The following is a 12,592-nucleotide window of genomic DNA, read 5'->3' on the forward strand; positions in this document are numbered from 1 at the left end:
CCAAGTGCCATTCTTTTTGTGTGTTAACAAATGGGAGTGTCACAGATGACTTGTACAGACACGCATGCCTTATATTTGAAAAGTCAGTCTGTGAATAAATTCACTGCTGCCACAATACTTCAGGTAATATTTGCCACATGTGCACTCAAGTGTCCCAATTTAATTGGGACATCCCGAATTTACAGAAGCTGCCCTGGCTTCTGATACCAATCCATGATGCCCCAATTTTCCCAGAGGCCACTCCAGGCCACACCGCATCTCCTGATGCAATTCAGCCTGGCACAAGCTTCCTGGAGGATGCTCTAGGCCATGCAGCCTCTACTGAAGCCGCATGGCCTGGTGTGATCTGCTGGAGGCCACACTAGTTTGTGCAGTGTCTCATGGAGGCCACTTCAGGAGGATGAAGACAGCAAAGGTAAGAGGAGGGAGGGAGGGCAGGCAAGGAAGTGGTCAGTGAAGATAGGTGGTATGGGTTGCCCTGAATTTTTGTCACTAACGATTGGATACATGCGTGCTGCAGACCTGGTTAGTCCTGGAAATGGAAGCACTAAAAATAAAAATAATCACTTTTTTAAGAGGCACACAAACTAAAATAATTATGTCAACAAAAGAAACACAATAAAAAAGATTTCTGTCTGGTTTGGAAGGTTCTTTTTTGTTCCATTACTCATTGCCCACTTTAGGAGCAAAGCAGCCTGAAGTGGGAAAATAGGGAGAACAATCATAACATGATGTGAAAAGACCAGAGGAAATGAGGTAAGTGAAGTTAACAGGGGAAACAAAAGCACTGCACAAAGCAAGGATGCATGTTGTAAACGGAAGACCTCACAAATCTATGGGAGTGAAAAAAATGACTGGCACAAATAAGAGTAGCTAATGTGGGGAAACAAAAAGATGGATTAACAGGACAAATTGGTGCTGGGAAGCAAGCCTAGGATGTACTTCCTTGTCCATTCTCTCAGAAATAGAGCCCTGCCTGACTGTAAAAAAAGCACTGCAGCTTACCCACATTGGTTTGCCTGGAGAACTTCCAATATCTGGACCTATTTTTCCTAAGTGAAGGTGCCAACAGCATTCCCATTGGGCATCAAGCTTTCCAAGCTGACTTGGGGGGGGAGCATGCACTCTCGACTTTAAGGAGGCCGATTTCAAAAATCTTAAAGAGCTACTGGGTGATATCCTATGGTCAGAAATATTCAAAGAGAAGGTACCCCAAGATAGATAGGAGTTCCTTAAATGTATAATATTGAAAGCATAAATGTAGACAATTCCAATAAATAAGAAAAGTGAGGGGCACCCTTGGAAATTGTATAAGCAGCTTACAGATGAGCTGAAATTTTAAAAAAGGGCATATATAAGAATATATAAAGGATGCGGGTGGCGCTGTGGGTTTGAAGACTACAGGTTAAACCAAGCAAGATGAGCGCCGCAACCCCAGATTCGTCCGTGACTGGACCTAATGGTCAGGATTCCCTTTACCTTTATATAAGAAATGGAAGGGGAAATCACAAAGGAGGAATATGCACAAGAAGCCAACAGTTGCAGGGTAAAGGTCAGGCAGGCTAAAGCACAGATTGAGCTCAGGCTTGCAAAAGAGGTTGAAACCAATCATAAAAAAAGGTTTCTTCAGCTATGTTTGAAGCAAGAGGAAGAACAAGCAAGCACAGCCATACCTTGGTTGTTGAACACCTTAGTACTCAGACGTTTTGGCTCCTGAACGCTGCAAACTCAGAAGTGAGTGTTCCTGTTTGTGAACGTTTTTTGGAAGCCGAACTTCTGGCGTGGCTTCCGCGGCTTCCGACTGAGTTCAGGAAGCTACCACAGCCAATTGGAAGCTGCGCCTTGGTTTTTGAATGTTTTCAGAAGTCGAACGGACTTCCGGAATGGATTCTGTACAAAACCCAAGGTAAACTGTAGTAGGTTCCTTTGAATGGAGAAGATGGAGAAATGCTATTGGGTGACAGAGAGAAAGCAGAGCTGCTCACCACCTACTTTCCCCCTGCCTTCACCCAAAAGCAAAGCAGTGCTCAACCTGGTATAACAACATAAATGAAGCAAGGAGAGAGCTGCAGCTCAAGATAGGAAAAGGGGTGGCCTAGGAACACCAGGCTAGTTTAAATGTATTCAAATCTCCAGGGCAAATGTTGTCCCCATCTTCAAAAGGGGGAAACAGAAGACCTTTGCTTTTGGGTGAAGGCAGGGGGAAAGGCGCAGCTTCCAATTGGCTGTGGTAGCTTCCTGAACTCAGTCGGAAGCCGCAGAAGCCACGCCAGAAGTTCGGCTTCCAAAAAACGTTCACAAACAGGAACACTCACTTCTGAGTTTGCGGCCCCTACATCAATTCCAGGAAAGTTCCTAGAACAGATAAATAAAGTCTGTGAGCACTTAGAAAGGATGCTGTGATTACTAAGACCCAGCATGGGTTTCTTGAAAACAAGTCAAGCCAGGCGAATCTCACTTTTCTTTTCAAGGCAGTTACAAGCTAGGTGGATCAGCGGAATGCTGTGGACTCAGTGTATCTTGATTTCAGTAAGGCTTCTGACAAACTCTCCCATGATATTTTTGTGAGGAAGCTGGTAAAATGTGGGCTAAACGAGGTAAAGCTCATACCAAGAACAAACTTAGTTGGTCTCTAAGGTGCTACTGGAAGGATTTTTTTTATTTTTTATTTTGTTCAAACCCAGAGTACTCATTAATGGTTCCTTATCATCCTGGGGAAAAGTGACAAGTGGGGTCCCTGGGCCCATTGTTGTTCAATGTCTTTATAAATGGCTTGGATGAAGGAATTGAGGAGATGCTTATCACATTTGCAGATGACATCAAACTGGGAGGGATAGTGGTGAGAAAAATGCACTCTGCATCTGCTCAGGGATACTTTAGTCTAGTAAAAGGAGTCGTTGGCACTGAGCCTGCTGAGCTGCAGTGTAGTTTAAGCTACACTAAAAGCAATTCAAAACATAAAATCCCTGACAAATTGGACACTGAATTCACTGTTCCAGTAAGAACACTAAAATGAAGAGAGCTAATTCAGCATCAATAGCAGTGCTTCTTCATAATGTACTTTTAGGAAATCTTATAATGAGTTCAGGTTTTCATAGAACACCACTCTTGGGTCAAGGAGACTTTGGCCTGTTGAAATTTATCAATGGCCTTCTGGGAGCGAGAGGCTGCTCTTGTGTCCTTTAGAGAGAGAAATGCCTTGTAGGCTTTAGCTCCCTCTACCATGCAGGTATTTGGGTGCTGTTAATTGTACTCAGAGCACACTTTGATCCATCTGGACTTTATAAAGGTTTGGGTCAGTAGCTGTTACCCCAGGGCCAAATCCAGCTCCTAAGAAGTACCCACTGGCCCCCAGCTGCCAAGTGGTGGATAGAGGGTGCAGTGGCTTTGGCATGGGGGCTTGCTCACTTTCTATTTTTGGGAGGGCAACCTTCCCCAAACTGGTGCCCTCCAGATGTAATAGACTACAATTCTCATAAGACCCAGCCAGCATGGCCAAATAATTTGGAGGGAAAGGCTGGCACAGGTGATGTGGGTCAACCACAGACACACTCATTGCTCAAGGCAGCACTTTCACTAAACTCGTTGGCAAGCAAAATGACAGGTGATCAGAACGCAGGTGAGAGGTGTGTGATGCTGCTTTGAGGCTGGAGATTGAGAACTCTACGAAACTCTGTCAACAATACAGTCCTACATGTGTGATGCTGCTTTGAGGCTGGAGATTGAGAACTCTACGAAACTCTGTCAACAATACAGTCCTACATGTTTGTTGTGTGGCTTGGTTAATTTTGTGGGGTGGGGGGTGTCACTCTACACAATACATAGGAACAAACTTGGATTTCCTGTGTGTTCACTTTCCTGTGTAAAGATAAAGGGACCCCTGACTGTTAGGTCCAGTCGTGTCCGACTCTGGGGTTGCGGCGCTCATCTCGCTTTATTGGCCGAGGGAGCCAGCGTCCAGCTTCCGGGTCATGTGGCCAGCATGACCAAGCTGCTTCTGGTGAACCAGAGCAGAGCATGGAAACGCCGTTTATCTTCCCACTGGAGCGGTACCTATTTATCTACTTGCACTTTGATGTGCTTTCAAACTGCTAGATTGGCAGGAGCAGGGACCGAGCAACAGGAGCTCACCCTGTCGCGGGGTTTCAAACCGCTGACCTTCTGATTGGCAAGCCCTAGGCTCTGTGGTTTAACCCACAGCGCCACCCACATCCCACACTTTCCTGTGAGCTGCACCTAATCGTGTCTCTCTGGTGAGTAGACCTGCATGATGCACATACTTCAAACACATTTGTCTCATTCATATGTTGTAGGTTTCCGACTAAGATTTGTATTTATTTTTAGTGTATTAAATGGCCCAGGGTGAGGAAGAAATTGGCCAAGCACAACTGCTTTGCAATTATTATTTTTAAACTAGTCCTAGTCAACGTTGGATTCCCCCCCCCCCAATGGATGGACACATTTGCATATGATTCTTGGGTGTGTGTTTTAAAAAGAAATGGCAATGAAATATTAGCATTATTGTATATATGTCCAAACCAGCACAAATGTGTTTGCAGCATTTATAATGAAAAATGTGGTTTTTAATTTTTAATTTTGTTGAGGTCTGCATCTCTAGTCATCAGTTGTGCAAGAGAGCAACCCATGGGAAGCATTTAGGTGAAACAAAGATCTCTCACTAATTGATAATGGAGGAGAGAGAAGAGAAGAGAAGAGAAGAGAAGAGAAGAGAAGAGAAGAGAAGAGAAGAGAAGAGAAGAGAAGAGAAGGTTTTATTTTTTAAAAAAGAAACAGGATTGGACAGTCTCGGTTCCCAAGAGATACTTATCTTACTTGTGGAGCAGATGTTTGCTTTCAAAGGAAGTGGGGGGGGCAGGAAGGGGAAAGAGTTGTAAGCAAATCCCTACCCTTAGGGAGATGACCCGCCATTAAGACAAAGAAAGCACTTCTACTGGCTTTCATTAGGAGAGCCAAGTAAAAAACAACCACCAATCACCAGCTTACCTACGAAAATAGATGCAGAAATAATTATGAAGGCAGTTGGACAAGTTTTTAATCTAAAAGTAGCTAGCATTCATAAGAATAATTATGTTTCAGCTAACCCAGATGATGTAATAAAACAACCAGAACTTGGACTCAGCTTCCACCCAAAGGAGCCATTCCACATTACAGTTTGGGGGGGGGGAGGCATTTAAAGCAAGACATATTAAAACACACAGCTAAATGTAATGTGTAAATATTACAGAAACCATGTCATGGAGCGGCAATAAGTGCCACCATCCTGCTTAGGGTTCACAACGGGGCCAACCTAAGTTTGTCTTTCTGCAATGTTTAAAATGGCCCAAACTAGGCAGCCTTGCACACACACACACCCTTTACCAATTCCCAAGCCTGGCACAAGATTAAATGAGATACACATTGTAAAGTCCTTTGGGGGGAGGCTTAAGATGTCTGCAGTGTGTGACTTCCGGTGTTGCCATAATGGAGGCACGTCCGCGTTTGCGGGGATCACTTCACAGAGTATAAACAAGGATGATTGAGGGTAATTGTCCTTGCAAGGCTCCCCCAGGGTTGGGGGGGGTGAGCTACACTCACAGTTCACCTGATACCTGGATCTCAGTTCCGAACGGAATCCAGGAGGCAGGAGGTGCTGAGTTCAAGCGCTTTGCCTATTGGTAACCTTCCGACTCAGCCATTATGAGTAGACGTTCTTCTGTAGTTTAAGATTTTGACTGATTTGGATTTAATCTACAGGTGTGTTCTGGACCAAGAAGATAAGACAAACTGCTAAATAAATCAGCCACGGAGTGATAATAATTCGATTTGGAGAAAAAACTTTCTTTGGAGCATGTGAGTTTTGACTGGGGGTGGGCCTTCACTTTTTCTTTATATATACTGTATATACTTGAGTATAAGCTGACTTTTTCAGCACATTTTTAAATGCTGAAAAAGCCCCCCTTGGCTTATACTCGAGTGAGGGTCCCTGGCAGAGGCTGTTGTTGGCCAAGGAGGAGGAGGAAGGAGCAGCCCATTCCTCCTCCTCTGCCGCCTTTGCCGCTGTTGGCTTATACTCAATAAGTTTTTCCTGTTTTTGTGGTAAAATTAGGTGCCTTGGCTTATATTCGGGTCGACCTATACTCAAGTATATATGGTACAATATGTTTGCAGCTTCAGTGATTCAGAGACCCTCCCTGAGTGTTAATGGATTGATAAAAGCAAGAGGAAAGTAACAAAAATAAGATAATATTTATGGTGGGGTTTTTTTGAGACGGGACTGTGTGAGAATGTTGATATGATTGACTGCACCAAATTTCCACTGGAGCGCAATTAAAGTTACGGCCCTTTGATCTACTGTAGCCCTGGCAGGACATGCAAAAGTTCTAGAGACCTGAGTCCTTTCCCAATCCCAGCTTTCTGCTTTTGCAGTGAGTCCGCCTACAAGCATCCCGCTGTTGGAGAATGCAGGCTGCTAGAAAGATTGCCAACAGAAGCAATTCAAGAAAGAAGCTGGAGAAGAGTGGGGGTGCATTGTATTTCTCAAAATGACTGCAAGAAGATCAAACCTATCCATTCTTAAAGAAATTAGCCCTGAGTGCTCACTAGAAGGACAGATCCTGAAGTTGAGGCTCCAGTACTTTGGCCACCTCATGAGAAGAGAAGACTCCCTAGAAAAGACCCTGGTGTTGGGAAAGATGGAGGGCACAAGGAGAAGGGGACGACAGAGGATGAGATGGTTGGACAGCGTTCTCGAAGCTACTAACATGAGTTTGGCCAAACTGCGAGAGGCAGTGAAGGATAGGCGTGCCTGGCGTGCTCTGGTCCATGGGGTCATGAAGAGTCGGACACGACTGAACGACTAAACAACAACAAGCATGTAAGAAAACCATTTCCTTTTCACCTCCATGCTGAGGTGCCAACTTAAATAAAACAGGGGAGGCAGGTAAGCCCCGCCCCACATGACTGATCACAAGACACACCCTTTGAATGGCAATGCCCAACAACGGGGGGGGGGGCTGGCCCCCTCAAATATTTTATGGGGGAGCGAAGAGACCTCAATCCCTAGGAGTTGGCTCTTATGCCCCCCCCCCCACCCATGGAATTGCCTTGTTTCTTCAAACAAGATCTGAACACTCCCAGAGAGGAATTTTAAAGTAGCCACAGGAAGACTTTAGCGAACTCTTTGTTTTTCTTTGTTAGCAGGACTCCTGGATAAGCGGTGCAATTCCGGGGAGAAGGGGAGGGATATTAACCATGAAATCGGCTACAAAAGAGAACTAGCATTCCTTTCATTGACATGGTGGCTGAAATGAACAGCAGCGGCATGTACTTACCCCACAGCGCAAAGAGGAGATGTTGCACCAGCCAAAAAGCATGAATCTCCATCCTGAATCTTTCAAGAGCAATAAGCGCAGCCCGCAATTTTGGGGAGAAGCAGCACACATTGGGGATGCAAGAGGCAGTTCTGGAGCAGCCCTAAATTCCTTTTACCAAGCCCCTTTTCCCACAGCGAGTCTGTTCTTCCTTCCACAACATCAAGTCCCGAGCAGCAACTTGGTGTTGGCGGCAGCTGGGCGAGGAAAGGGGGATCTTCCTTGCACAAAATCCCACCCTTCTGCTCCTCCCATCACCGAGATGGCAGCAGCAGCAGCAGGAGCCACTGCCCACCGTCTGCTCGCAATGCCATTTCCTCGCTGCTTTCTCCTCCCCCAGCCCCCAAGCTGCTTCAGCGGGAGAAGGAAGGATGAGGATGTCGCAGCTATTCTAGGATCCTCCGGGGAAAGGAAAGTGCAGCTGGAAGCGGACCTCCCAGGCACAACCAGGAGAGATGTCCACTCACGGGATGCGGAGATCTGTCTGTCTGTCTATCTATCCGTCCATCTATCCATCTATCTATCTACATGCAGCCAGAAAAGGAGAGCAGGAGAAGAGAGCTGGGTGGTGGCTCTTCCCTGTGAAGGGGTGCTCTCTCTCTCTCTCTCTCTGGCAAAGTGGAGGGCAAGATAGCTCTCCGACCACTTTGTCATCTCAGGCGTGAGATGAACTTATCTCAATGTAGCTTGCCAGAGGACGAGGGCGGAGGTCTTCTGACAACATCGTGATTCATCACCGTGGGATGAGCTGGTATGCTAACACCTGTTTGCAACAAACCTGTTAGGGGCAATAAAGAACCAACTTCAAGGAGCATTTAAAATACTATAGAGGGGTTGTTGTTGTTGTTGTTGTTGTTGTTGTTGTTGTTGTTTAAAAAAAGGCTTGTCAGCACATTGATGAACAACACATATTGAGTAAAGGACTGTCCTTTTAAAAAATAGTTTCAGTCCACTGATTAATATTTAGGCAGGTATCAGAGGTGCCAAGGAAAGCAATTTCCTGTGGATTTAAGATCTGCAGTGAACATGATACAGAGACTTCTGCAAGGGGCTTGCACTACCCTAGTAGAATTTTTGGATTTCTTTGGATAGCTGAGATCTTGCCAGAAAACTGCACTTCAAATTTCCCTGTTCTCTCCCTGTGGTTTTCCATTACAAGGGCTGTTGTTTATCTTTTTTTAAAATGTACATGTTTGCAGTTTGGGTGAGGTTTGTATATGTTTTCATTGATGCACATTCCCCACTATTTTTGTGCTATGAACACTTCAGAGGGGGCAGTGCTTACTCAGATTTAGTTTCGTCTGCAAATAAATTGCTGGAGGCGTGTGCTGTTTTGCAGTGTTTGAGCTTATTTACAAATATACAGGCTGTGCATAGGTGGCAGTGCCCATGTCCACTGCTCCCACATCAGCAAATTTCCCAACATTAACCACACAGTAAGCTGGTCAGCCAGAGTCCTCCTTAACTGAATCTGCCTTGCAGTGGACATTTGGAGAGAACAAAGGCAAGGGATTCCAACTGTGATTTTAATAACTGGACTCCCTGACTGGCCACACTACTAACCACACTTGTCTCAGGGGTGGTTGAATGAGCACCACCCTGAGCCCCATGTCACCACCAGCTGTGAGCTGCAACACAAGCAGCTGCACTTGGCTGAGCACCCCGTAGCCAGGCCAGCACCCTGCTGCAGCTGCAGAGAACCACTGGTGTGCCACTTTCCCTTTATTTTATTTTTTCTGAAATGGAGCAGCTGCCACACTTCAAACAAAAGAAAAAGTAATGGCAGCAGCTACCCAGCCATGGCTGCCAGCACCTAGCAGTTGGGAGCATCAGAGCATGCAGGGCCTGCGTAAGACTGAGGCCGAACATGTGGAGAGATACCTTACCTGCTCCTGCCCAAAGTCTTACCCAATCATGCAGCATGAATTGTTGCTGAGACTGTGGGACTTTGCCACAGGCTTGGTGACATCTTGTGAAACTTTGGCAAGGCCTCATGGGACTTGGGGCAGCTTCTCTGAGGTGTCTGTGGCGAGTAGCAGCTGCCAAGGGGGCTGGCCCTAGGAGAGTTTTGAAATATATGACACTACAGTATTGCATTGCTCCTGAAAGAAGAACAAAGGATAATTATTTGCTTCTGGGCAGTCTACTGTAGATCGCAAGTAAGAGGTAGAATTGCTGGAGAGAGAATTTCCTTGAGAAGGGAGCCCTCACTGGCAAGGTCATCCCTGACTGAAAGTTCTTGGTGGTTTATACTCTGGTGGTGAGTGCAGAGTTTACGCCGGTTGTTTCAGAGGAAACAGGCAATGGGCAGAAAGGGACTTTTGCCATTGTTATGAAAGGGTTATATTAGGAAAGCAGGTGATACATTTCCCATTCTGAGCCTCCAGACAATGAACAGGGTGCTGGATGCAACATCAGTTGTCCACCATTCACACCAAATTGCCTATTTATCTGTTTATTAAATTTAAATAGCCACCAACTCTGTGGCTCTACTGAGAGATCTTCTCCTCTGGCAGAATAGGAGGATCCTGGCAACGGTCATAACCGTAACTGGTATACACTTCAGGACAAGCTGAAGATAGGAAAGGGGAGGCTAGGGACTTAAGGGGTACTCATGGGACATCAGATGACATTGAAGGGACAGCTGACAGTTTAGTGGGGCCAGGGGGAGGAGGAACATATTAGAACCAGAGGTGCCCCTGTCCCCACAGAGACAGAAGACTCTCAGGGTCTACTCAGATTTCTCCTTGACGGACGATGACTTGGCTGCTTTGGGGAACTCCACTGGATGGTGACTTTGGGACTGACCGCAGGTGTTCCAACCCTGGACCTTTTGCAGAGGTGTGATCCTGACATAGCTGTCAAGTTTCGGATTTGAAAATAAGGGATCAGCAGTCTCACCTATCCCAGGGACAGTCACATGTCAGTGGGGGCGGAGCCAGAATCAAAAGTGGGCGGAGCATCAATGTAAACTCCAAGCGGCCTCAGGCTTGGAGCGGAGCAAATAGGAGGGCAGCCAGCAAAGAGGAGGGCGGCCATGTGCTCCACGCAATGGAGCCTTGTCTGATCCCATCAAAACAGGACAGGAAGCAGCAGCTGCTCAAAGGCAGCCAGGCTCCGCCCGCCAGCTAACCCTATTGGCCAGCTGAGGGGCTCGGCGGCAACGGATAGGGGCTGATGCAGGGGGAGGAATACACCCCCCTGTAAGCACAGGAAACGGCTCCCACTTGCTTTGAGGGCTGAGGCTTTTCTCTGCAAGTAGGCGAGGTCTTCCCACCCAGTCCCTGGCCAGCAGGGGAGGAGCTGCTTCCATTAAAAACGGGAAATTTAAGGGAAATAAAAAATAAGGGAGAGCAGCGGGAAACTGCTTAAAATAAGGGAGAATCCCAGGGAAAACGGGATACTTGACAGCACTGGATCTCCTCCTTACAGATTGACTTCTCTGACTTGGTTTGTATTGGGCCTGGACTGTATGACAATGCTCTAGTGTTGCTCTTGGGACCATGTGCACTATCAGGACTCGCCTCCGGGTACACCAGGATTCAGGACAGGATTCAGGATTCAGGTGTATCACCCTTTCCAGTGCTAAAGGATTAAAATGTGTTTGCTCCTTCCCCCCTTTTGTCTAATTAAAATGAAATATAAAAAATCCCAGTGTACATGTGAACAGGGACTGTTTCTTCAGTCCCAAAAAATCAATGGAAGAAAGCTTGTTTTTATTATTACCATAAGAGCCAACTCCTAGGGGCCAAAGCCCCTTCGGGCCCCACATAAAATATTTGAGGGGGCTGCCCCCCATTGATGGGCATTGCCATTCAAGTGGTGTGTATGTGCCATGTTTTGTGATTGATTATGCAGGGCAGGGATTACCTCCCCCCCCCAATATTTTATTCAACTTGGGACCCCTGTTAATAACTAATATTTAAAACATAAATATTTATATGTGATGCAACCATGTGGCTCTTACACAATGTTTTGACCCTTAGTGATGGTTTTTCACCATAATCTGTAGCTCTGTCAAAATCTCTTCCAAGAGAAGCTCTAAAGCAGGCATGTCCAATTGCCAGCAATCTGGGATCTACTATCGAGTATCAAAAACTGGCAGTGATCTACCACACACTTCCATTGTCATTCTTCAACTTAAACATATCAGATGGGCGGGGTATAAACATTACAATATGATAATAATAATAATAATAATAATAATAATAATAATAATAATAATAATAATAAATCATTACCCCCACATCAGCCCCCCCCCCCCGGGCCCTTGGCGCACGCGGGAAGTCTGCACGCCCAGAAATGTCCAATTCCCCCTTTACCAGGCGAAGAGCTCCGTGGGCGGGAGGGGGTGGGGCAGTGGCTTACTTTCCAGTAAACACAGCTAGACTAGAGCTGGAAAATTGGGGAAAGAACTAGGAGGGAGAGGGCATTTTCTTTCCACGGGAACCGGCGGGAGGGGGGAGAAGCATCATTGTCTATCTCACGCCCCCCTTGTATAGCCCGCGCGCCTCAACTTCGCCTCCCCACGGTGTCTGCCGCCCTCTCCCCCGCCCCCGCGTCAAAGGGAGCCGCGCAGCTGATCCTGATCCCTCCTTCTTCCCACGCGGCTCCTCCTTGAGCCTCCCTCTGTCTCCAGCAGCCGCCCCTTTCCCCGATCGGGAAAGCCACGCTAAGCCCGCCTCCCCTCTTCCAGAATAATAATTATTTTCAAGATAATCCATCCCGGCCCCCCCCCCCCCGCCAAGATGTGTATCTGAGCTCTGAAAAGCACAATTTGCAGTTTTCCCTTCTCCTGAAAATAAGCAGCAGGAGGATCATATCACCACCACGAAGACAGTTGCCTGTCATCAATGCTCCAACGCTGCCTTAGGCTTCTCCAGGTATTCTGCCATAGGTAATGGCTATCCTCTCTTTCATGCATTTGGTGGCACTTCCCCTGCACTGCTCACAAGACAATTAAGCAGGGCAGGGCTTACCTGGATCCCCCAATATTTTATTCAAGTTGGCACTCCTGGATGCAGTCCTGGGTCAGGCTTAGCAGGATCAGGGTGCTGGTTCTGCAAAGGTAAACAGCGTTTCTGTGCGCCCTGACTTTTGTCACGGTGTTCCGTTGCACCACAAGCGGTTTAGTCATGCTGGCTGCATAATCTGGAAAAGCTGTCTGAGGACAAATGCCTGCTCCCTCGGCCTGAAAAGCAAGATGAGCACTGCACCCCATA

The 12,592-nt window shown here is 46.7% G+C and overlaps 1 protein-coding gene across 1 annotated transcript in view; it reads right to left on the minus strand.

Moving 5' to 3' along the window:
* RAMP3 (receptor activity modifying protein 3) overlaps nt 1-7,850 on the minus strand; it is a 57,034-nt gene extending 49,184 nt beyond the window's left edge. The window contains exon 1 of the mRNA XM_033151128.1: nt 7,332-7,850. Within this exon, the coding sequence (XP_033007019.1) occupies nt 7,332-7,383 (52 nt within the window). The 5' untranslated portion in view covers nt 7,384-7,850. The remainder of the gene's footprint in view (nt 1-7,331) is intronic.
* Between the last annotated feature and the right edge of the window lie 4,742 nt (nt 7,851-12,592).

The sequence above is a fragment of the Lacerta agilis genome, chromosome 6 (genome assembly GCF_009819535.1).
Source record: "Lacerta agilis isolate rLacAgi1 chromosome 6, rLacAgi1.pri, whole genome shotgun sequence".
Lineage (NCBI taxonomy): Eukaryota > Metazoa > Chordata > Lepidosauria > Squamata > Lacertidae > Lacerta > Lacerta agilis.